General features: G+C 32.5%; 1 protein-coding gene across 1 annotated transcript; it reads right to left on the reverse strand.

Annotated features, from left to right (window-relative positions):
* Positions 1 to 24,512: 24,512 nt before the first annotated feature.
* Positions 24,513 to 25,451, reverse strand: LOC137940607 (metalloendoproteinase 2-MMP-like). Its single transcript, XM_068785762.1, has one exon. The coding sequence runs from the start codon at positions 25,449 to 25,451 to the stop codon at positions 24,513 to 24,515; it is 939 nt and encodes a 312-aa protein (XP_068641863.1).
* Positions 25,452 to 25,795: the final 344 nt, after the last annotated feature.

Genomic DNA, 25,795 nt, shown 5'->3' on the forward strand with positions numbered 1-25,795 from the left:
ACCTACCACAAGAGTACTTGTTATGTGGTCTAGTGCAATATAGGTGGATGCACCCAATAGAAAGGTAATCGACAGTTCTATATTGTAGAGTTGAGTTTGTCATACTTTTATCATATTTTTATAGCTAGTTTAATTCAAATAGGTTCTACACAAGCTGAAAAAAAGTTCAAAACAAAGCTTGATCTAAAGGCTCCACTGCGAAAGCATAGATCGACAGTGAAGCATTAACATTCTGTTCAATATACTCGTATGGGGTGAAAACTGGATTCAATTAGCTCGACTAAAATATGATCGGGATCTTGGGTGTGTGTGTAAATTTGGGTCCAAGGCCCATCCCAAAATGACTAACAAAGTTAGGAAGACCCTTTTCCACCCAATAAACCCAAGATCTTTGTATTCACTTATCCATATGGGACTATTCTTTAGCATTCCCCCTCACATGTAGGCCATCTATTATGGCTCTACATGTATACAATGTAGATGGAGGCCCTCATATAAGTATATGCTCGGATACCATGTGAAGTTGGGTCAAATGTCCATCCCAAAATGACGAGCCAAGTATGGAAGCTTATTTCCCAACTACTAAACCCAAATTTTCGTATTTACTAATCTTTGTGGGATTGTTCCTTGTTGGAAGATAGGGCTCAATCCCACACGACCAAGGAAGGCTCACATATTTAAGAGTATTATATGATGGGCCAAATGATCAAAGAATGCCCACAAGATCGGCCCAAGCCTATAAGAAGTAGGACCCACAATGATTCCATGAGCTGGAGTCCTTATCACATCAGTTGGAAGATCAAGAAGGACTCGAGAAAGTATCTTTATCTAACGGTCACGTCCAAGAAGAGTTTTAGTTTGATTTAGGTTTGCCTTTTATCTATATTGAGTTATTTAATTATGCTAGGATTTATCTTTAAGTGTTAGAGTTTGGGTGTAATTGGGACAAAGGTAGTTTTATTGTAATTGAACTCTACTACTTTCCTCTATTATAAATAGAAGTTCATGTACTCTGATTATAATAAGTCAATGAAGTATTTATATTTTCCATAAATTCAACATGGTATCAGAGCAGGTTCTGTGAGTTGACGTGGTCAACCCATAGAGATAATGAGATCCTTTTCTCTAAACCCTAAACCCTAAGACTAGATTCGTAGTTTTTTTTACTCCCTACACCCGTAGATTTCTTCGCGATTTTTAACTCTATAAGGAGTTTTTTATATTTAAAATTATATATTTACGAAAATATATTTGAGTCTAATTTCCAAATAAAAATGATTTGTTCCAATCGAATTTATCTACAAAGATATATTGATATTTGAATGAGCGAAGGTCAGATTGCAAAAAGGTTCAATCAGAAGTAGCAAACTTCAGATTCCGACGTATTTTTTGCTTTCAAGAACTAGAATTTATATGGAGAAATATATATCAAAAGAAATATATGTAAGTCTATTCTTTTACCTATTCAACCAATTTTTTATCTGAGTTATCTAAAAAGACAAATTGATATTTGAAACAGCAAAGGTCATAATGAAACAAGAGGTTCGAGAGGCAGCAAAAGGCCTCAACTTCCGAGGTATTTTATGCTATCAAGAAAGAGACTTTATATGGAGAATTATATATCAAAATAAATATAAGTAAGTGTATTTTCTTACCTATTCAACCAATTCTTGGTATGATTTTTTTATAAGGATATATTGATCTTGGAAGAGTCAATTGTCATTAAGGAAAAATAAGAGAAACAGTACTTTGCCCGGCCAGATGACAGAGACCAAAATATATAAGATTATTTATCTCCTGATAATTATATTTTATGAATTTAAGTTATACTTGGATGAAATGTATTTAAAGTCTACTTTCATAAGGAGAAAATTTTATATCAATATGATCTATATTTAAAGAAATATTCGCATTGGAAGAATCAAAGGTCATGCTGGTATTCTATTGTATTGAAAAATTCGAATTTATGCCAATTGTTTTGCGTCACTTTTTGAGTTGATATATCAGGAAAATATCTCACTTCTCCCTATTTTGAGGTCTTATTTATACTTCTCTGTTATTTGGGCTTATTTCTACATCTATAATATTTGGTTCAAGCTAGGATCATTGTCATTACCTCCCAAATTGAGGAGGAGAAGTAGAAGAAGAACAAGAAAGAGGTATTTTATTCCATATGTTGTGGATGAGTTTATGTGACCAAAATATTCAAGAAAAGGGGAGCACAAAAGATGAAGCCTCTGCATCTAAGAAAAAATATTTATATCGGATTATGATATTTCATGGGTCCTTCTATAAGGTTTATTATTGTGGTTCATGTTATATGTGTTGAAAGATGGTTGTGTTATATTCAGCTACAACTATTATGTCTCTTTGGGGAAATTATTATTGAAGAAGAGGTGGCCTCGTATCATCATTTATTTTACCCCATAAAAATCACAGTTGGGAAACCATGACAGAGGATACCCTATCAAAAAATATCAAGGTTGAGAAACTATCACGGAGGAACTTAATACCTTGTAAAAAAAATATCACGGTTGGAAAACCAAGATGGGCCCTGTAAAAAAATATCACGGTTGGGAAACCATGACGGAGGAACTTATTATTGCATCTATGTTATACCCCCCTGAATTGGCCAGCTGTCTCAAGGAAGAGAGCACCAGCGTAAGGGGGAGTGTTGGAAGATTGGAGGACTGCCATTTTATACAAAAAGATCTTATACATCATTTGCAGCAAGCTGGGAGCTCTTGTTGTTCTCTCACCCCCAGATTGAGGGGGAGTATTGGAAGATAGGGCTCAAGCCCACACAACCAAGGAAGCCCCATATATCTAAGAGTATAAGATAGGCCAAACGACCAAAGAAGGCCCATAAGATGGGCCCAAGCCCATAAGAAGTAGGACCCACAATGATTACCATGAGCTGGCATCCTTATCACATCAGTTGGAAGATCAAGAAGGACTCAAGAAAGTATCTTTATCTAATGGTCATGTCCAAGAAGAGTTTTAGTTTGAGTTAGGTTTGTCTTTTATCTATATTGAGTTATTTAATTATGCTAGGATTTATCTTTAAGTGTTAGAATTTAGGTGTAATTGGGACAAATGTAGTTTTATTGTAATTGGACTCTACTACCTTCCTCTATTATAAATAGAGGTTCATGTACTTTGATTATAATAAGTCAATGAAGTATTTCTCTTTTCCATAAATTCAACATTCTTTAATAGTGTGAAGGATACAATGTCACTTTTCTCACACAACACATGAGTTAGGTGGTGGTAGAGAGTTGGAGATGCCCCCAATCAAATACTAGAAGGTGATTTTGGTTGTATCATCTAATTGCAAAGAGATCCTAGAATATCTTCTGAAAGAAATTTACCTCAATCCATGAATTTGTATGCATGTGTAGGGTTTTATACATAATATGTATTTATTTTTGTAATGTATGTGATGATTATCGAACGTAGAGAGCTTCTTGATCACAAAGGAGTGATAGATGTGGAAAAATAACACGATGCATTTTTTGTGAAATGCTTAAAAAATAAGGTTAGTTGTATACTAACCCTAGGGTATAAAAAGAAATGACAGTTTTGTTGCACATGATCATTATGATCCCATGTGATTATATTTGTTATTATAACATGTTGAAGAGCAGGAATGGAGGAGTCTTACATGACTCTCACAGTAAGAAGTCTCATAAAGCTAAAATTACTATGGCAGAGTCTAAGAAGAGTCTCATAGAAGAGTCTCAGTTAAAAGTTTTTTAGTTATGTTAGTCTTATATTTATGTTCAGTTGTTTAATTGTTCTACAACTTATCTTTTACAGTTTAACTTTGGGTATAACTGGGATACGTGTAGTTTAATTGTAATTCGATTTTACTTGTTTCCTCTATTATAAATAGAGCCTCATTGTACACAAATTGTAACAAGTTAGTGAAATATTTCACTTTTAAGAAAATTCAACATGGTATCAAAGTTGGTTCTATTAGTTGACTCAGTCAACACACATAGATAATGTGATCCTTTTCTGATCTATCATCTCTAGTAGTTTAGGTTTGTATTCCATCTTTTTTTTTCTTTCTTGTCCCATTACCCAATGTTTTCTTGGTGTTCTCACCTCCATACTAAAATTTTCATATTTCAATTATATTGATGGAAATATCTTCGACTCTACTTCCAACATTGAAAGAAATTTGGCAATCAGAGTTTTCTATAAAGATAAATAGATATTTGAAACAACAAAGGTAAGACTGTGAGAGAGGTTCGAACAGTTGCAAAAAGCTTCACTTTTTTAGCCATTTTAAGACATCAAGAACGAGGCTTTATATGGGGATATATATGTCAAATAAAATATCTGTAATTCTATTTTCTGCCTTATAAAACCAATTCTCAATCTGAGTTTTCTAGAGGGAGATATCAATTTCGCAAGGGTCAATGGTCATGCTGGCCAAAGAAGAAAGAGTATTCAATTCGACCAGATTACAGAGTTCAAAATCTATCAAATTATTTGTCTCAAAATAAGTATATTTTATGAAGAAATGTTATACTTGATGAAAATTATCGAACTCTAGTTTCAAAAGGACAAAATTTCATGTGAGTCTAATCTACATTTAAGGAAATATTTGCATTGGAGTTTGCAAGAGTTAAGAGACATAACAAAGAAAATCAAGAGGTCATAAAAGATTTGAGAACGAATATTTTTATGTCAAATTAGATAACAATTTAAATTTCTTTGAGTTTAGTTTCTTCAGCAATAAACCATTCATGATTTTGAGCTATATTTTTTGAGATATTGATATCAGAAGTGCCAAAGGTCAGCTCTACCAAAAATCTCTTGTTTTTTCTCCTATTTTCTCTCTTATTATCTCTCCATGCATTGAGGTGAATTGAGTTCTCTTTATTCGAGTTTTTTGTGCAAAATTTCTCTTCTAATCAATGAGTTTTTTTTTTCAGACTTAATCACTCGAAGATGTGCTCATTCAAGGTATGTAATATCTTGCTTTAATGTTGTTTTCAAATTTTGCATTTTTATTATTTAGTTGTATATCTTTCGCAATGTTAACTCCAAAAAATTGTGGTCACCCTAAAAATATTATAATTGTTCAATTTTATTAAGTTCTACGGTTATAGTCTCCCCTATAATTTTTTTTTTTTTTTAAAAAGAGGTCACTTTGGAAGAATGAGTGTTGCATAGTTGCCTTCTTCAGGTTAAAGTTATTTTCCTCTAGTATTTCTTTAGCTTATCATCTTGCGCTTTTATCACTTCAAAGAAATGCCTAGACCCACTACCTAAATGTAAAGAGTGTGCCCTACATCAAGCTCAAGTCAAGTCTTTTGTTCTTCACCCAAGAGATGATTTGTGTTTCAGCTACCCTTAAAAGACAAAGACAGTAGTCTCTTTGTTAAGCCCTAAATCTGGGTAGTTTTTCAGCCTTTAAAATTGAGAGGAGTGTGTTTTAGACTATGATTTGTTTTTTACTGGTGTATGGTGTTTTTTCGTACGGCTAGAAGTGATTTTCTACTCCCACATTGTGTTTTGTCCAAGCTGGGTCGAAGAAGAAGTACAAGAAAAAAGTATTTTATTCCACATGTTGTGGTAATTTATATATAACCAAAATATTCAAGAAAGGGGAAGCACAAAAGATGAATTTTTTGCATAAAGATGAAAGTTTTTTCACCTATGAAATTTTTTTTTCAGCAAAAGAAAATAGGAGACCAAGATGGAAGGCTAGGAATCCTTTTCATTGCGACTAAATGTTATAAACTCCAGCTTGAAGGAGAGTATTGAAGAACATGTATGGAAGAGTCTTATATGACTATAACAGTAAGAAGTCTCACCAAGCCAAAATTAATATGGTGGAGTCTAAGAAAAGTCTCATGGAAGGAGGTCTCACAAAAGATCTCAATTAAATGTGTTTAAGTTGTGTTAGTTTCTATTTATGTTCAGTTGTTCAATTATTCTAGGACTTATCTTTTAGTATTTAACTTTGGATGTAACTAGGATAAGGGCAGTTTAATTGTAATTGGATTATATTTGTTCCCTCTGTTAAGAATAGTGGCTCATTATTGTACACAATTTACAAGTAAGTGAAATATTTCTATTTTCAAGAGATTCAACACAAGACATGTCAAGACTTTAGAATACCAAGGATGACATGATTGACATGGTGATATTTATAGCCTTGGTTTTAGCTCCACCAATCATTATAGTTACTCAAGTTGTATCATCAAAGGCATGTGAATCCATACTACGTAGTTTGAATCACACCAAAAAACTTAAAACATTGGTGTTGTGGTCAAGGGATATTATGAAGATAATGATCTCGACTCTTATGGGGTGGTAATCGACACTATAAAGCTATGATACTTGCAAAATAATTTTATGTATGTGCTTAAATGTAAATGGTTTGATGTAAGTATTTGAAGGCTTGACATCAGAGTGGTTCACTAGCATCAACATGTCTCATACATGGTGCACCGATGACCCTTTTGTATTGGCATTTTAAGTGAAACAAGTGTTTTCCATAAATGACCTTGAACATGGTGATCCATGGTGTACCATACAAAGGGTAGTAAATTGAAATGTGTATGATGATTTGGAGCAAGAAGAAGAAGAAGAAAAAAGAAGAAGAAGAAGAAGAAGAAGAAGAAGAAGAAGAAGAAGAAGGAACACTTGTGTTTGGTTTTAATTAATTTCTAGTCTAATCATATTAAGAAATTGTGTGATCCACCAACATTTCGCGTAGGCAAGAGTAGTCTCTACAACAGTACTATCTATAGTAGCATGAGTCACGACTGTATGAGCTAGAGCCACCCCCTCATTTGCAAGTGGAGGCTTGTATCTTCCTAAGGCATGACACTAGTGTTGAGAGTCTTGACTGTACATGGCCCTCAAGTAGTGGTTGCCTTTGAAACATCCACTCCCATAATTAGAATAGTTTTCTTCATCTTATTTGTATAATTACATACAGTGTATACTTTTAATAGATTCTTCTTTATCAAATCTTTCACATGTCAGCCATCTATAGCATAGGCCTCACGGAGTTGAGGGTGTGGCCCTAGGGGCCTGGCCTTTGACAAGACCATTAGGAAGAATGGGGGGATAGGCTATAAATCATCATTCTATCAGGCTATAGATGCCCGATGGATTTACATAGTGGCAGGTTCACCAGCTTCATTAGTGCACTTCTTAGGAGGCATGCACCAAAGAGGCTAATGAAATTCAAGTCATACAATGATGATTATTTCTCCAATATGTTTGAAACAATCTTCATAACTTAATTTATGTTGCCTTATTAATTATTTTATGTTTTGTTTAGTGTATATGCATGTATTTTTTAATCCTGTGTTGTTCTATCAGTTTTATGTAGGATAATTCATACTTGATTGTTCTATTAGACATCTTTGTAAATCAAACCAAGGGTGTAGATCCCAACTATAATGCTACATATGATTAGGTAATGGGTGTTTGGGTTGGTTATCGAAAGGGTTTGAGTCTTGGTTATGAGTTTAGGAGGGCCAATGCATATGAGGGAGGTAGTCACACAACAGTTAGCATCACAGTCATAACAATTACCATCCTAAACACAATTGTTAGCATAGTAGACTACTATGAGTAGGCTTGAAGCCTAGATAACTCAAATGATGGGTTTGTTGACTTGTCATAGCATCATGCCTCATTCTAGTGATTTTGGATCATCTTCACAGTATCCAGGTAGCTCTAGCTCCTCCCACCTCGGTCCTTCCTCATAGAATATTTTTGAGCTATATTTTTGTATTTGAAATATATTTGGTATTAAAAGATTTAACTCTAACATTATTTTTTACAATATATACGTTCTTTTTTTAATATATATGTTTATTTTTAAAATTCAACCATTTAAATATAATTCTGAATTTATTTTTTAATTAGTACTTTATTTAAAAAATCCTAATTTAAAATTTTAAAGTATTTAAAATTTTAAAAATAAGAAAATTATTTTCGATGATATAATTTCACAGAGAATTATTTTAAGATGAATTAACATAATTCCCAATGAAATAATGCAGAAAAAAATTAATTTTTAAAATAATTAAAATAATTCTCAGTGAAATAATTTTTTGGGATTAATATTAAAAATTAATTACTTAAAATATCTTTAAAATTTATTTACCTATAATTAATTTAATTAAATTAATTAAAAAGTTTTTTTATGAAATAGTTGCCTCAAGAATTAATTTTTAAAGTTATTTAATAATAAATTTTGATGAGATAATTTAATTGGGAATTAATTATAAAAATAATTAAAATAATTCAGTGAACTAATTTTAATGATAATTAATTTTTAAAATTAATTAAAAAAATTAGTGAAAAATTCTTCGAGAATTAATTTTTAAAATTAATTAAAAAATTGGACAAAATTATTTGATTGATAATTTTTTTATAGAAATAAATTTAATTTAATTCTTGGTGAAATTATTTTTCCAAGAAATTATTTTTTATTAATGATGAATTTTTCTCCAAAATTAATTTCCCGATGAAAGATTTCGCTAAGAATACCTTTGGCATCGAATATACTTTCTTGATAAACAATGTTGTGTCAACTTTACCTCCAGTTAAATAATTTTTAATAGGCTTAGCTTATCATACCAGCTCCAAGAAGTTTGTTTAAGACTATAAAGTCTTTTTAAGTTTTAATACATGGTTTGGTTTTAAGGAATCTTTAAACCATGGTGGTTGAACTACATACACTACTTCTTCTATACGGCCAATCAAAAATGCATTCACATTCACTCAATATAATATAAAATCCTTAAAATCTACAAAAGCTAGCAAAATTCTAATAGCTTCTAATCTAGCCATGGGAGCAAAAGTTTCATAATAATCAATACCCTCCTATTGAGACTCTCCTTGGGAAACTAACCTAGTTTTATTTCTCACTGCTTTCCTTGATTCATCAAGTTTGTTTCTAAACACTGATTTGGTGCTTATGACATTTTGCCCTTTGGGTAGTAAGACCAAGTCCCACACTTTACTGCTAATGATTAGATTTAGTTCCTCTTGCATGGCTTCAGCCCAATGGAGATCCTTCAATGCTTGATTGATCTCTTTATAAATTAACGTCTGTTAAGAATAAATCTACCACTCTCTCATGTTGAATTCTTGAGAATGGACTGGCTTATACTTCCAAACTTTGGGTAGGTCTTTGTTGACCTCTCCTCTAGTGTTTAACTCAGGTTGAGCATGAGAAATTTCATTCCCTAAATTTTGCATGGTTTGATCATGAGGGTTGTTGACCTCCCTTCGACTAAGCTCTAGGCTTGGAGATCCTTATCTCTATCTTGATCTTTGTTAATGTCAACTTCTTGATGTTTCTCTTGCTTTTCATGAACCTCTATTTCATCTTCATCACTACTTTCATGGATGGGACATGGTTTATTAGGATCATTCTCATCAAATTGTACATGAATTGCCTCTTCTATAGATAGGGTTCTCCTATTGAACACTCTATATGCCTTACTCTTTATTGAGTAACCTAGGAAAATTCTCTGATCAAATTTTGAGTGAAGTTTGTCTAGATGATCCTGTGTGCAAAGTTATAATGAGGTATCGGTAAATTTTTTAGCGTGATTGTAGCATGATTGTAGGAAACGATTTGTTTTTGTGATTCTTTTTTTGATTTCAGGATCTAAATTAGATCTAACTTTAGGATTGCCTCCATTTGGAGAAGAATAAATCATTGAAAAAAATCATTCTTTGAATCCTTGTTATTGGTTTGGTTCCTCTTTACTCTGTTTGACAAAGTATCAGAGCGAGAGAACGCTTCTACCATCGCAGTGGACGAAGAAGCTATCCTATTGTTGAAGACCAGAGCAACAACTCTGTTGTCGGAGGAGAAAAAAAAATAGAGCAAGTCTGCTCTGTCGTCACCGTGAATGAAGAAGATAGTGTGCGTTTATTTTTTTCTTCGGTCGTCGCATAACACCACCGAACTCTACTGGAACTCACCAAACCGCAGCCGAATCACCGCTTGGCTTTCCAGCGCCTCAGCAGCCCGGCCAAGAAGGAGAGCTTCCTTTGCCGTCGTCGTGACCAGAATCGTCGTCAGAGAAGACTAGCAGAATTTCTGAAAGCTGCCAATACCGAGCCACCACTCGACCTCCCAGTAAACCGTACCATCGCTGACAAAACCAGCAAGACGGTCGTCGTCGAAGACGAAGACGACGAGGTAAACGAGGAAAAAAAATTCGCTTAACTTAGGTCCCGATTTGATTTTCTGCCAATTCGGACTCGCACCAAACCACGTGCTCAAACCGGGTCAAGCCAACAAATAGAAACCGAACCGAACCGAACTACTGAACTGGACTAGACCCAAAATCGGGTCAACCCTGAGACAAATAATGGGGAGCTATCCTCCAATCTTTGGAAAAACTAACAACCGGGTATGCACTCACTGCAGGGAAAAAATTATTCGTAACAGTGCTGCTACAAGATTATTGGCTATTCGGAGTGGTGGGACTTTTAAAAAAAACCTCGTAAAAAGATTGTTAGGAAAAATATGATGACATCCATAGAAGAACATCAGTTGTTGCCCACGGAAAATGTTGTTCATCCAGGTATTATCTATAAAGCATCAGTATTCTCTGCATATTCTAATAATAGAACTTGGATTATTGATACAGGTGTATCCAATCACATGACAAGGGATTCTAGTCAGTTAAAATTTGTTCTACCTTCTCCTCAATCCATTATTTCCACCGCCAATGGTAGTACCTCTCTTATTACTGGGGAAGGATCAGTGTTGAATAATCTTACATTAGATATTGTTCTCTTTGTTCCATCTCTTGAATACAATATATTGTCTGTTAGCCAAATTATTTCCACTCTTGCTTGTACTGTAACTTTCTGGCCCTCATTTTGTGTATTTTAGGACATTCTAACTCGAAAGATTCTTGGTTATGCTGTTAGACAGGGCAAACCCTACTATTTGGAGTTGACAAAGAATGGGGGATCGCAAATCAGCCTGGCAAATCAAGCTAGCAGTATAGACAGTGCTCAAGCAACTATATGGTTATGGCACTGAACATTCATCCATCTTTCCTTTGGTTATCTTAAGAAATTACGACCACAACTTTTTTTAGGTTTGAATAATTTGGATTTTCATTGTGACACTTTTGAACTGGCTAAGAGCCAATGTATCTCTTATTTACCAAGCTTGAATAAGAGTTCTGAACCTTTTGAGGTTATTCATTTTGATGTTTGGGGTCCTACAAAGGTTCCCTCTATTTTTCGAGCTCGGTATTTTGTGACATTTATTTATGAATGCACTAGAATGACTTGGGTATCCCTTCTTATAAAAAAGAGTGACGTGTGTCTAGCTTTTCAAAAATTTTACCAAATGGTACACACTCAATACCAGAAGCAGATTTGTGTTTTGCAATCTGACAATGGTACTGAGTTTGTCAATGCTTCTCTCAGTAATTTTCTGAACAATCATGGAATTCTTCATCAGACCTCATGCACCTATACTCCCCAACAAAATAGATTGGATGAGAGGAAAAATAGACAACTTTGGGAAGTAGTGCGTGCCTCCCTCTTTGGCATGAACATGCCTCGGTTTTATTGGGGTGAAGCTGTCAATCGGTAAGAAGCCTTTGTCCTACACGGTAGATGAATTACGAATTACCCTTAAATTTTATATTGGGAATTTTAGGATATTAACCAATTTTTTTAACATAATAACACAAATAACCAAAATTTTTAACTTATTTGCACAAATAATCAACTTTGACCCATCAACTACACATGTGTACTATCAAAGGTGACACGTAAGCTTTGAACGATTATGTGGTAACACATCATCACTCCACATCAGCACTCAAAGAGTCTTATGCCATATCATGTGCCACATAATCGGGAAGCCATGCCACCCGTAGGATGCCATGTCATCTTGCCATATCGTTGAATAAAAATTTTTAAAATATATATATATTTTTTAAATTAAATAATAAACTATTCTAAAATATATATTTGATTAAAATTAATTTTTAATTATTTTAATATTTTTTAAGTTTTGAAATATTTTTTTAAAATGAAATATTTTTGAAAAATATTTTTATGATTTAAATAATTTTTTAAAAAATAAAGGATTATTTTTAAATATTTAAAAATAGAAGCTAATAAAGCGTGTATAGATAAATTTGATTTTTAACCTCTAAAATAAATTTTAAATATTTTTTAAATTAAATTTTATTTTAAATCAATAATAAAATGTGTTAAATAGGTAAGAATAAAAGTTTTAATTATTAATATACGAATTTTATGTTTTTTTATTATAAAAAAGAAGGTGGAATATTTGTACCAACAATTAAGAATTTTAAAACTAAATTATTTTTTACTAAATATTGTATTAAATTAAATAATATCTTAAAGTAAAATAATTACATTAAGGAATTAAGTAAAATAAAGTATTAATTATATTTAAATTATTTTTAAAATAATTAATAATCATATTTTATATATATTAAAGTGAAGGTAATGAAATAAAATGTGTAAGATTTTTTAAAACAAGAAATTAATATTTAAAAATAATTAATTACAAAATAACCTAAATCAATTATGAAAAGAAAATGGGAGAAAAAGGTACACTGACGTGACAGACAACATGTCATCTACATGGAGGATAACATGGCTTGCCTATGACGTGGTGTAAGACTCTTTAGGTGTTGCTGTTAGGGGTGGCATCAAGCAGAGCCGGACCCGAACCTGCCTATGTTCGAGCCGAGTTTGATTTAAATATTTCAAACTCGAGCTCGAGCCTAAAATTGTTATCGAGCTCGAGCCCAATAATTTTAACCGAGTTCAAGTCGAGCTCAAACTTCAACATTCATTTAAAACTTTTCAAATATACATGTCTCGAGTTCGACTTCCAACATACATTTAAAACTTTTTAAAAAATACATATCAAATAAATTATATATAAAATTATGCATACATTTTACATAAAATTTGGCATGACCTCTACTCAAAATTGAGTGTAAGGGTGGCATCTAATAGAGCCAAGCCTGAACCTTCCTATGTTTGAGCCGAACTGGATTTAAAGATTTCGAACTCGATCTCGAGCCAACCCTAGCCTCGAGCCTAAAATTGTAATTGATCTCAAGTCTTATAATTTTAACCTAGTTCGAGCTTCGACTTACATTTAATACTCTGTATAAAATATATGTCAAATAAATTATATATAAAATTATGCATACATTTTAAAAAAAGAATAATATGGGAAGTTCGGGATTTAATCTCGATAATGGATTACAACACACCAATATTAATCTCTTTTACCCCAAATGTTGTCTAGCTTATTTTGTAATTTCTGAATCTGGCTATAAATTTACTATGGCCTCCTTAGTGCTCCTGGTTGAAAATTTATATTCTAGGAAAAACTAGAAATGTTTTTCCTAGGACACATATTTCCAAAAACAAAAAAATTAAATAAAATCCTTTTACTATTAGTGACTTACTAGAAAATTACATAAAATATTTTAATAATTTCTTAGGAAAGTTAAATGGACCTCTTATTGCCTCTTCCAGGAAAATAAATAAAAATAAATAATCGATCTAATATATTACTATACTTATCAATAAATTTTTAATCAAATAAAATGTCAAACAAAAAATTTCTTTGAAAATTGCCTCATGCTAAAAGTATTACAACATCAACTATCAAATACTTATTCAAATATTTTCTATACGGTTTTCTAGCCCATCTTGGCAGGAAAATTTTACATAGAAAATTATATGATTTTTTTAATAAGAATTTCCAATTAGAAATTTTTTTCCAAAAAACATGAGGCACTAATAGTCCCTAGAAACGTATTTTTACTAAAAATGTCTTTTCAACATTTCTTAAAAAACCACTAATATGGCTTCGTTTTTAATAAATTTTTATAACCAATACTACAAATTATTTTTTATGTCATGAAACTTATCTTTGTGATGGGTCAATTAAATTGAAAGGGTATTCTAGATGAGTCTTATTTACTTAAAAATGCATATTAATAACTGAGTCTCAATTAATAGAATCAAGTTCATCTCCTTTACCTATTGCTCCCTACTTTCATCTGGTTTCGACCTTTCGGCCCTAACAAGCCACAAAGACTTGAAATACACAATAAGTTATAAACAAGATAAACTTTTAAACTGAGAACAATATTTAAGTACAATGATTTAAGAACATGGCTCAATTGTACAAGAAAATATTAAAAAAAATATTTCTCATGTATAAAAATATTTTTTTATAAAATAGTTTATATTTATTTTCCTCAATTTCATTTTAATTATATTTTTAATTCATTTAAAAATTTTAAATATATATTTTATTTTTTCCTTCACTTTTCATCTCTTCTTGCTATTTGTTTTCTTTTTCTTTTGTCCTTCAACTATTATTTATTTTTATTTTCCTTTTTCCATCTCTTCCATTTTTTTCATTTTCCTTTTTTTACTTAATCTCCCATTTTTATTTTTTTATTAAAATTTTCACAAAATATTTTATATTTATTTTCCTCATTTTTCATTTTAATTATAATTTGAATTCATTTTAAAATTTAAATATATTTTTTAATTTTTTTTATTTGTTTCCTTCTCTCTTCTCCTCTTCCTACTTTTTGTTACCTTTTTCCTCTTGTATTTCAACTCTTATTTATTTTTCTTTTCCTTTTTCTCTCTCCTCCTTTTTTTCTTATTCCTTTTTTCCTTTTTTTCTTCCCTTATTCTTTCTTTATATTTTTATAAAATATTTATATTTATTTAATCATTTTCACATTGATTATAATTTTAATTCATTTAAAATTTTAAAATATAAACTATTTCAATCGACTATGGTTGATCGGTCATGCTTTATATTTCTGGCTTGTACACTTCTAGATAATAGATTATTGGCAGAGGTTGATCGATCATTCAAGTGCCAATTAAACTATGTTGACTTTTAAAGCATGAGAATATTTTTTACTCTAAGTGCTCCAACATGTTCTAAGTGATTTTTATGTTGTTCTTAAACTTGTCTATCTGTAATTTATGACTTAAAGCTCCAATTTCACAATTGTACTCAAAGAAGGATGTTTATAATACTCTCTTACAATGTGACTAAGTTCAAACATTTGACTTTTACACTTGAACTCTAGTCTTCTCATTGTCTTTTTTCTTGTGAGTGCTTCTTCAAAAGACTTCCTTCTATGATGTTTGCGGTCTTGCGTAGGCTCGATCATTTTGAAGCTTTAGATCTAGAGATGCATTGACTCTTGAAGGTGAATTATCTTAAATATTTAGGTTTGCAAATTGTTAGATCAATTAATTTTTGTTATCATAAAAAACAACATGGGAGTTAACATACGGTCAAAACATTTTCTCTACTATAGGTTTCCTATCAAATTTGAAACTTGCTACTACATTTTGATAACTCTTTCAATGAAATTCAATTTCCAAGAAGCAAATTCAAATCTCTACTTGTTAAAGTAAAATTTTTCTAGTAGTAATCTATCGTTTACCAGTGAAATTAAAAAATTGTTGGAAAATGACGTGCAAAAATTAAAATGAAAAATGTTCTACTAGGCAGAAGTGTAAACTTTAACAACATATTGTTTGAACTTCATAGGAAAATAAGTCAAAAAGTTTTTAAACCTATAACAGCTAATTACTATTTTTTATATTAGAAGTAATTAGTAAAATAATAAGTATTTTATTTTATGCTATTTAAGAATAAAAATAAGAGGATGATAAAATAAAAAATTTTTGAAACATAAATAATTAAATTAAAAGTAATTATTACAATATTTTTTTATTTTTCCATGTTTAAGAATAAAATAAAAATATATATTTTAAAATTAAATAATGTAATTATAAAAATGTACTAATAAAAATAAATAAAATAAAAATTTTAAATTCTTAATAAATATAATAAATTATAAATAAAAAATTTAAAAATCACACAACACTCTAGGGCATGAAATGAAAAACGACGACTCTCACCCTCTGTCTGCATCTACTAAAATACCTAACACATCTCATTTTTGGAGTTGAGGCTACAAAGCATTCATCCTATCCTCACACTCCTTTTGCAGAGACTTCAGTCGCTTATCAATCTCATAGTGAGCATCCCTCAACCATTCATCAATCTCAATGTTAACATCCTTTAACCGCTCTTGAGTCTGGTGCAACTTGTCCTTGAGATGTCACATGTGAACAAAATATGTTCGAGCTATCTTGGTGCTCAAGCAACTAAGCCAAATCCAACCCCTTGGTGTAACCAAACCTAGGACCACTTACACACTAGTATGGCATACTCATCAATTGACTCATTAACTTCTTTTGCCTCTCATACCTTCCATTTCATGTCATCCTATTAAAAATAGAAAAGGAATATTATAATATTACTTTCAACTAAAATAAAGCTTTTAAATAAATGAATCTTAAATTTATAATTATACTTACATATTGTTCTTCGGATCCTTTAGTCCACCTGTATTGTGAATAATGAGTAATCCTAAATGGCTCGATCTCAAAGCCTTTTTTACCCTAGAAATTTTAAAATACAAAAAATGAGTATGGTACATTAATAATAAAAATGTTTAAAAAAATACTTTAATTATAATACATACAATCTCCTCTGGAATGCACATGAATAACTTCTGGCTCGTAGTATGTCAAATAGTTTATTTTTTTAACGTTTTTCAATATTTAATGTTTGTCAATATTTTTCACCCTACCATTCCAATTACCTTAAACCTCTCCATTTTGTTAAAGAGCATGTATGGAAGAGTCTTACATTACTCATACAACAAGAAGTCTTAGGTGGGGTTAGTCCACAATGAACTTTAAATGAAGTTAAGATTTCAATTCATCTGAAATTAATTGATTCAACTTCAACTCATCCTTGGTGTCAGTGTAGACGAGTTCAAGTGCACTGGAAAACAAATTCCAGTGTTAGTACCCCAAAATGAAAAATATGATAAAAACAAGAGAATGAGTAACTTTTTATAATATACTTAAATAAAACATATAACTAAAAAGATAATTAACCAAAATAAACATGGTTACTACACTTATAAGTGATTTAATGTGTAGTATTAAAATATATTAATAAACTAATTAATGAAAGACTATATTATATTACTTAATAATTATAGTTTATTATAAATTAATATAATAATTAAAAGTGACTAGAATAAATTATAAAAAAATTTAAAAATTAAAAAATAACATAAGAAAATATAATAAATCAATTTTTTTAATAACATAAGATATATTTTAATATTAAAAATTACTAATTTAATATAGTAATAAAAAATATATATAAAAAGTAAATAAATGTATTATTTTATCAATATCATAATATATATTTTTACATATTATTAATTAATAATATATTGCTACAAAATTTGAAACCATTGGTTTAATTAATTATAGCAATGAGATAATTAAACCAAAACAATTTACCAAATTTTTAATTTAGCAATATTTTAATTACAACTATTAAATCACTAATTTAATACAATAATTACAAAATGAATATATTGAATAAATAAAAACAATTATTTTATAAATAAAAAATATGGATAATGAAATTATGACGAGGTTTAATTTTTCCTAAGTTAGGAAAAATTAAACCAGTGTCGTCTTCCTCACGGCGCTGATGCGTCGTCTTCCTCACAATACTGATAATGGTGGGAGACTACAGCAAGCCAGTAGGCAACGACGACAGAGGTGGCGATCCGACAGTACGCCAAGAGGGCGAAGAGAGGGAGGCCGAGAGGCTCTATGACAGAGGCTCAGCCTCCCGCGCTTTGCGATGGTAGCTCTACGACGAAGGCCAAGAGGGAGAAGATAGAGGGAAAAAAATTTAGAGGAGGAAGGCCGAGAAGGGAGAAAAGCCGAGATGGAGAAGAGGGGGCGAAAAAATTCGTCGGGAGCGGAAGGCCTAAGGAGAGGGAGAACAAAGGGAAATGAGGTAAAAAAAATGTTCGGGGGGAGGGAGAAAAGCATCCTGCCCACAATTCATGTGGATGATTCGCAAAATAGGTATTAAACATGATTCCCCTATTTTTGCCTGAGACAATTACCTAACATGATTCAAATGAAGAGGAGATCATTTTGGACTAATGACCTAATCGAATGAACGGAGTAATGCGGGAGTAATTCATGTTAGTCTTCTATTTATGTGAAGTTGTTCAATTATTCTAGAACTTATCTTATAGTGTGTAACTTTGGGTGTAACATGGTCAAGGGTAGTTTAATTGTTTTGGATTCTACTTGTGTCCTCTATTATAAATAGAGGTCCATTGTATTCATATTAAAACAAGTCGGTGAATTATTTATCTTTTTTATAAATACAACATGGTATCACAGTGGGTTATGAGAGTTGACTTTGTCAGTCCACAGAGATAATATGATCCTTTTTTACTTTATCATCTCTTGTAATTTAGGTTCATATTCTACTAGTTTCTTTCTTTCCTATCTTTGTACCCATGGTTTGCTTTGAGTTTTTACCTCCATACAGAACTTTTCATATTGAAAAATATATATTGATGGAAATATCTTTTGATTTTACCTTGCAACTCAATTTTTTTTTTTGGAAATTGGAGTTTTCTACAAAGATATATTGATGTTTGAATCAACAAGAGAGATTCGAGCAATAGCAGAAAGCTTCAATTTTTTACCCCGTTTTATGGGATCAAGAACAATAGTTTAAATAGAGATATATATTTCAAACGAAAGATATGTAAGTCTATTTCCTAACCTATTAAACCAATTTTCAATATGAAATTTCTAGAGGAGATATCAATATCGGAAGAGTCATTGGTTATGCTGGCCAAGAAAGAAAGTGTACTAAGTTAGGCCAGATGGTAGAGTACAAAGTCTATTAGATTCTTTCTCTCAAAATAAGTATATTTTGTAAAGGAATATTATAATTAAATGAAAGATATCAAAGTTTAGTTTCATAAGGAGTAACTTTCATGTCAATTTGATCTATATGTAAGGAAATATTATCATTAGAGTCAACAAAGGTCATCCTACAAAACGAAGCAAATCAAGTGATCATAAAATATTCAAAAAAAAATTTGTACGTCAAATTATGTATCAATTAAATATAAGTTTAGTCTCATAATGAGTAACTTTTATGTCAATTTGAGCTATATGTAAGGAAGTATTCTCATTGGAGTCAGCAAAGGTCATCCTAAAAAATGAAGCAAATCTAGTGATCATAAAAGATTCAAAATAAAATATTATACATCAAATTATGTATCAAATTAAATATTTTTTAGTCTAATTTCTTGAGTAACAAACCATTTTTTATTTTGAGCTATTGTGGGAGATATTGACATCAAAAGTACCAAAGGCTAATTCTGTAAAAAATCTCTCATTTCCTATTTTCTCTCTGATTACCTCTCCATGCATTGACATGAATTGAATTTCTTTTTCTATTGGAGTACTACTTTTTTAAGAAAAATTCTCTTCTAATCAACTAGTTTTGTTCAATCTTAATTATTCTATGATGTGCTCGTTCGAGGTAAGTGATATCCGGCTTGAATGTTGTTTATAATTTTTATATTTTTGTGACTAGGTTGTGTATCTTCAGCATTGTCATCTCCAAAAATTATGCTCACCCCCCAAAAATTTCTTTGAGGTTATACTCGGTCCAACTTTTTTTTATGTTTACAGTTCTACTATTACAGTCCCCCCTACTTTTTTCTTAAAAAAAACAAAGATGGTCACATTCTAGATTAGTTTGGAAGTATGAGTGTTGCAGAGTCGCTTCCTTCTGGTTAAAGTCGTTTTCCTCTAGTATTTCTTTAGTTTATCACTTTTGTTTTTATGACTTCAGAGCAATGCATAGACCCCTCTACCTAAAAAGTATAGGAGTCTGCCCAACATCCACCTTGAGTCAAGTTTTTTATTCTTCACCCTAGATATGATTTGTTTTTGAGCTACCCTTAAAAAGTGAGTAGTCACTTTTTTTGTGCCCTAAAGTTGGGCCATTTTTCCGCCTTCGAAATTGACCAGAGTGTGTTTCAGCCTATGACCATTTTGAATGGTGTATGGAGCTTTGTCATATCGTGAGGAGTGATTTTCTTCTCCCATACTGTGTTTTGTTTGAGCTAGGTCTCTATATTTATTTTTTATCCCCAACTTGAGGGGTTGAAGTAAAAAAAGAAGTACAATAAAGAGGTATGTAATTCCATATGTGTAATTTTTATGTAACCAAAGAAACGGGGATAACAAAAGATGAAGATCTTACATCTATGAAATTTTTTTAAGCCAATGAAGATTTAAGAGAAATAATCCTTTTCATTGCAAGTTGAAATTATAAACTCCAAGCTTAAGGGGGAGTGTTGAAGAGCAGGTATCGAAAAGTCTTACATGACTCTTACAAAAAGAAGTCTCGTAGAGACAAAATTACTATGGTGGAGTCTTATAGGAGTAAGTCTCATAGAAGAGTTGTTTTCAAGTGTTCAATTGTTCTAGAATTATCTTTTATTGTTTAAATTTGGGTGTAACTAGGACAAGAGTAGTTTAATTATTTTGGATTCTACTCGTTTCCTCTATTATACATAGAGGTTCATTGCACTTAAATTAAGCAAGTTAGTGAATTATTTCTCTTTTTCAGAAATTGAACACCCTAAAAGATACTCGAACTCAACCATTGCCAATTCTCAAAGGAAACCCCTCTGTAAGTGGTTGATAGTGCTACAAGGTAACCCTCATGCTTCTTATACCATGAGTGCATACTAGTCTAGTGTTGTTGAAGATTAACACCCGATATGGAATCCACAATGGCAAGTACCTCTGCAATACTCTGAATATCGATATCAAACTTTTCCTTGAAAAAAGGGAATATCCTAGAACAAAAATGTTATCAAACTGAACAAAAAATTCAAGTATAAAGAGAATCATCTAATTGTAAAATTTTTAATATTTACCACAATATAGAGGTACCCAAATAGCAAGTGCTTAAAAGTGTGAGTTGTTGATTTTTAGGACTCTATGGAATAGCTCATGGAGAAAATGAGAGACAACCTGTTGGGGAAAAAATAGGAGGAAGAATGAGGTTATGGACTTGTGTCCTAACCCTTCCCCAAATGAATAAACCTATAATATTAAACTAATTACATTTGTATCATCTTTATGAGATGACTTCTTATTTACCATCATGCCACCTCTCTTGGACATGTGGGCCTTCCTTGATCATGTGGGCTTGAGCCCATCTTCTAACACACCTTTAAACATGTGAGCCTTCCTTGATTGTGTGGGCTTGAGCCCATCTTCTAACATGGACCTAGAAATTATCCACCCTTACATCCATATGGATCCTAAGAACATGACTTACCCAATGGGTGAAGAATGGACTGTAAATCCATGTTGATCTCCTCTATGAATCCCTAAGCTCCATTGGGATCTTTCTGACGAGCACTATAATAACTTCATCTATTTGGGAGCCCTTCGACAGGTTGCGTCCTCGCTTGAGCGAGGGTGTGGATGGAGAGGCATCTATATGCACAAAGTAAATAAATAAACTACAACCAAAAATTCATTTACTGAAATACACTTGTGTTGCCTTTGATACCCTAGGTGTCTAGGACACAATCAACCTCCCCAAGTAGCTCACCATCATACATCTCAGACTAGATCTATAGAGGGACTATCCTTGAATAATGCAAATTGTGCAAGTGGTACATGATATAAGGTGAACCACACAATATTGTCATAATATCAATAACAATATTAATAAAAGGACAATAACACCAACAAAATTAAAATAAATAATTAGACATTAATTAATGTCATTAACTAAGGAAAACTATTCAGATTTATTGCCATCGAATTGAATTTCTTCATCATTTTCTTCCACCTCTTCTTCTTTTTCTTCTTTTTCTTCTTCTTTGTCATCGTCGTTGTTGTCATCATACTCGTCTTCTACCTCTACCTCATCTTCATTGTCTTTTCCATTTGAGTTGACAAAATTGTACTTTCTAGAGGAACGTTCGACCTACCCAATGGTCCAACATCATCGTCCATTTGGCTAAGATGGAGATTCTCATTTGAAAACTACTATTAGTAGGCATTCGTTTCATCAATTGTGGCTGGTTGTTGCTCTGATGCATCTAACACATTTCATATAACCACGTTCTAAACTATGCGCCCCAAGCCACAATTTTTAGGGTCTTCAATGAAAACAACATATTTTTTCTTGAAATACCAATGCAAATGGATCGTCATCACACCATGTCCTTATGATTTGCCTCAAGTTGCGCTGCGTGGATGTGCATGCCATTAATAATACAAGTCAAGTAGCTATTGATTGATAATCCAATCGTCATAAAGGATTCACGAGAAAATATTTTTATATAGAATTTTGTATCAATTAAAGATCTTTCAGTCAAGTTTCTTGAGCAATAAGCCATTTGTGGTTTTACGCTATATTTGGTAGTTGTCTATATCTAAAGCATCAAATGTTAGGCCTGATATAAATCTTTCTTTCCCTATTTTCTCTCCTAATACTTCTCCATGTTTTGACATGAATTGAGTTCCTTTTCTCCTAGATTTCTAATTTTATAGGAAAATTTCTCTTCTAATTTAAAATTTTTGGTCAATATTAATCACTCCATGTTAATATCTTTTCTCCTCTATTTTCTCTCCACACATGTTTGTTTCTTTAAATCTCCATGTCCATGTGAACTTATTTTGGAAAGTTTCATGTTTTCTCATTGTATGAGTTTCATACTTTATTCCTCATGACTTCTTTGCTTAACTCTGGCCTAGCATGTCTTGTTGTTTGGTGAATTGCTAGTGTATTGTCATGTTTTGTTTTTCCTAGTTTTGTCATTCTTGAAAAACGTACAAAATTGAGAGACTAGTGTTCAATCAATTAAAGCTACAACTATCTTGTTATGATGTGTTGAGTTCCTTCTCTCCTTGATATTAAGAATGGTCACCTTGTTAGGATCTATCTCATAGAAGAGCAGTATGCGAGTTTCTATTCAATAGTAGGCTATGAAACCTCTAGTAGTACTTCCTTGTGGAAGCCTTTTTTACGTGCCATTCCTAAAGAATTGAAGGATTTACATGCGTCTAACCAAAGTCAATGAGATCTTCTTCCTTGACTTTTTTTTTTTTTTTATCATTGCAAGATGCTATGGCAAGTTAAGAAATTAGCAAAGAGTTGAGTTCTTGTGTTAGTGCTTGGTAATTTTGATCCAATTGTTTCTTGGAGTATGGGATTTGTTTTCTAACTAGGTGTGATATTTTTTTCTTCATATATGATATTGGCAAGTTCCTTCTCATGGATCGCCAGGTTGAGGGGGAGAAGCAGAAGGAGGAGTATAGAGAAACCAGGTATGTGGAAGACTTACAACGAAGTGTTCTAAGAATTGGTGAATTTTATATAAAAGTTGGTGACCATGGTCAAGTTGCCTCAAGATATCCGAGGAGGAGAATAGAAGATGCAACTATTTTTATGAGTGGCCAAGTGCAACTTAAAGGAGAAGATCAAGTTGAACCGAAAATTTTGAGAGTTGGTTGCTTCATTGAAGATAATAAGGACTCAAGAGGGAAATATTTTTATCAATGTTTTTTTATATATGCTATGTAACAAACTACAATTGTAAAGTCTAAATTGAGGCGGAGTGTTAGAATATGTAATTTGTATTTATTTATGTTTTTAGGAAAGTATTTTTTCATAGAATCTTATTTCCAGAGCAAAAACATTAATGTCTTTTATCATTGATTTATATTATAAATGGTAGAAAAGAGGGACGCTAAGAAGCCTCTCCCATAATTCAACATGAATTACTATTTTCCTGCTCTCTCTCTCTCTCTCTCCTCCCGTGTTTCTTGTCTTTTCCTTATAGAATCTTATTTCTAGGGATGCAAGTAGAGCAAAAACATTAATGTCTTTTATCATTGATTTATATTATAAATAGTAGAAAAGAGGGATGCTAAGAAGCCTCTCCCATAATTCAACATGAATTACTATTTTCCTGCTCTCTCTCTCTCTCTCTCTCCTCTCGTGTTTCTTGTCTTTTCCTTATAATATCATGTAATCTCACAAATTTCAAGCAAATTTTTGAAAAATATTTTATATCTATTTTTACTACTTTTAAACTCTAACCCAATTGATTCAACTTTTTTTTTATGAATCCAAATAAAGGGGGTTTTATTTTTGGCAGTATTCTTGTAAAAAAAGAATCTCAATAACATTTTATGTATTATTTGTTAGGCTATTGGCCGATAAGAATTTTTGAAAAAAAAAAAAAGTGGGACCAAGTAAAATTTTGCGCTAAAAGCTAAATGAATTTGAATGATGATATGTTATGGAGCGTATACAGCTTCAGAACCGGTTCTATTGCAATCCACATTCTTTAGTTAAAGCATTGTTGATTATAACCAGAATACAGTAAAAGCTCCTTGACGTCACTACATGCAGAAAGATAAAACTCACTTTTCAATTTATTCCATGAGCTAATGGCAAGATAGTGAATAGGCCAATCCAATCAGAGATCATACAGATCTCTGATGCCGTCGATGTCATCTTGTTGGAGCTCTCTCTTGACGACACCAGGGGGAATGCTGGCGTACATGATGGCTTCCGCAACTGAACTATGATCAAGCCCAAGCAAGTGACCTATCTCATGGACAGCCACGGATTCCAAGTCAAACTCATTCATGTTAGGATGGGTCGACCAGCTCTCTTCCTTGTCCAGATGGAACTGCCCAACGGTTGGGTAAAAAGCATGGGCAAGGATTCCTCTCGGGCCATCGAAGGGACTGCCATCGCCGTGATCACCGGCATAGAATCCGATTTTGATGTCTGAACTCTCCGGGTTCTGAATCTCCTGGAAGGAGAACTCGGTCACCGCCCACCATTTTCTGAAAGCATCGGCTGTGATGGATCTTAGACTGTCTCCACTGTTCAGGAAAGCGTAGGTAAGTTGTGTCTTTCCCCATTTAAGGCGCCCCTGGTGCACAGTATAGTGCATGACACCATGGACGCTTGCCGGCCTAGAGTGATGAGCTTTGCCGGAGTTCATGGAAGTCGTCCCGTTGATGATGTCTGGGACTCCACATCTGGGTTTAATCATTTGTTCCACTGTCCTGGCGTCGAGCTTTCCCGTCACATTGAGATTGTAATTTAGCTGGTAAGTCCTGATGGCGGACTCAAGGAGACGATCGAAATTGTCATCCCGAGAAGTACCTTCTAGGGAAGGTGAGTAGCTCTGCAGGTAGCCGAACCTGTGGAGGTACTGCTTCAGCTGGCGGAGGCCTTCAACAGTATCTCCTTTCTGGCATCCCACCAAGTTTTGCAGAAAACCGAAGGGTTTATGCTTCGGTTTCACACTCTGGATCTCCCTGGAGAGTGCAGGAGAGGGCAGAGAGCAAACGAAGAGAAGAAGAAGGGAAGATGACAGAAAGGAGAGAAGTTTAAGCGCCATAGCAAGATAAGAAATTTGTGAACGGGCAGTGTCTGGTTTTTGAATGAGCATGTAGGCAGCAATATATAGTCTATTCGATTTAACAAAAGAAGAAAATCAAAGGTGAAAAGGCTATTGATTTGTTTAGTCTCTATTTAACCGTGGGCTCCCAAGTCTCACTCCGGCCGGGGTCTACACGTTCGTGTTAGATAATTTGGTAGTGGCCGGAGTCTACACGTTCGGATCTCCGGCTCTCATGGCTCCATAGACATGGATTCCGTGTTCATGTTTTTCACGCCCTAAAAACTCATCCTGGACTAAGGGGCAGGTTCTTAAAAACTCATCCTATCTTCTGAGTTATTGAA

This window comes from Aristolochia californica, unplaced genomic scaffold (assembly GCF_029961685.1).
Source record: "Aristolochia californica isolate CCGP_79_NKW_82.1479 unplaced genomic scaffold, dmAriCali1.0.hap1 SCAF_9, whole genome shotgun sequence".
Lineage (NCBI taxonomy): Eukaryota > Viridiplantae > Streptophyta > Magnoliopsida > Piperales > Aristolochiaceae > Aristolochia > Aristolochia californica.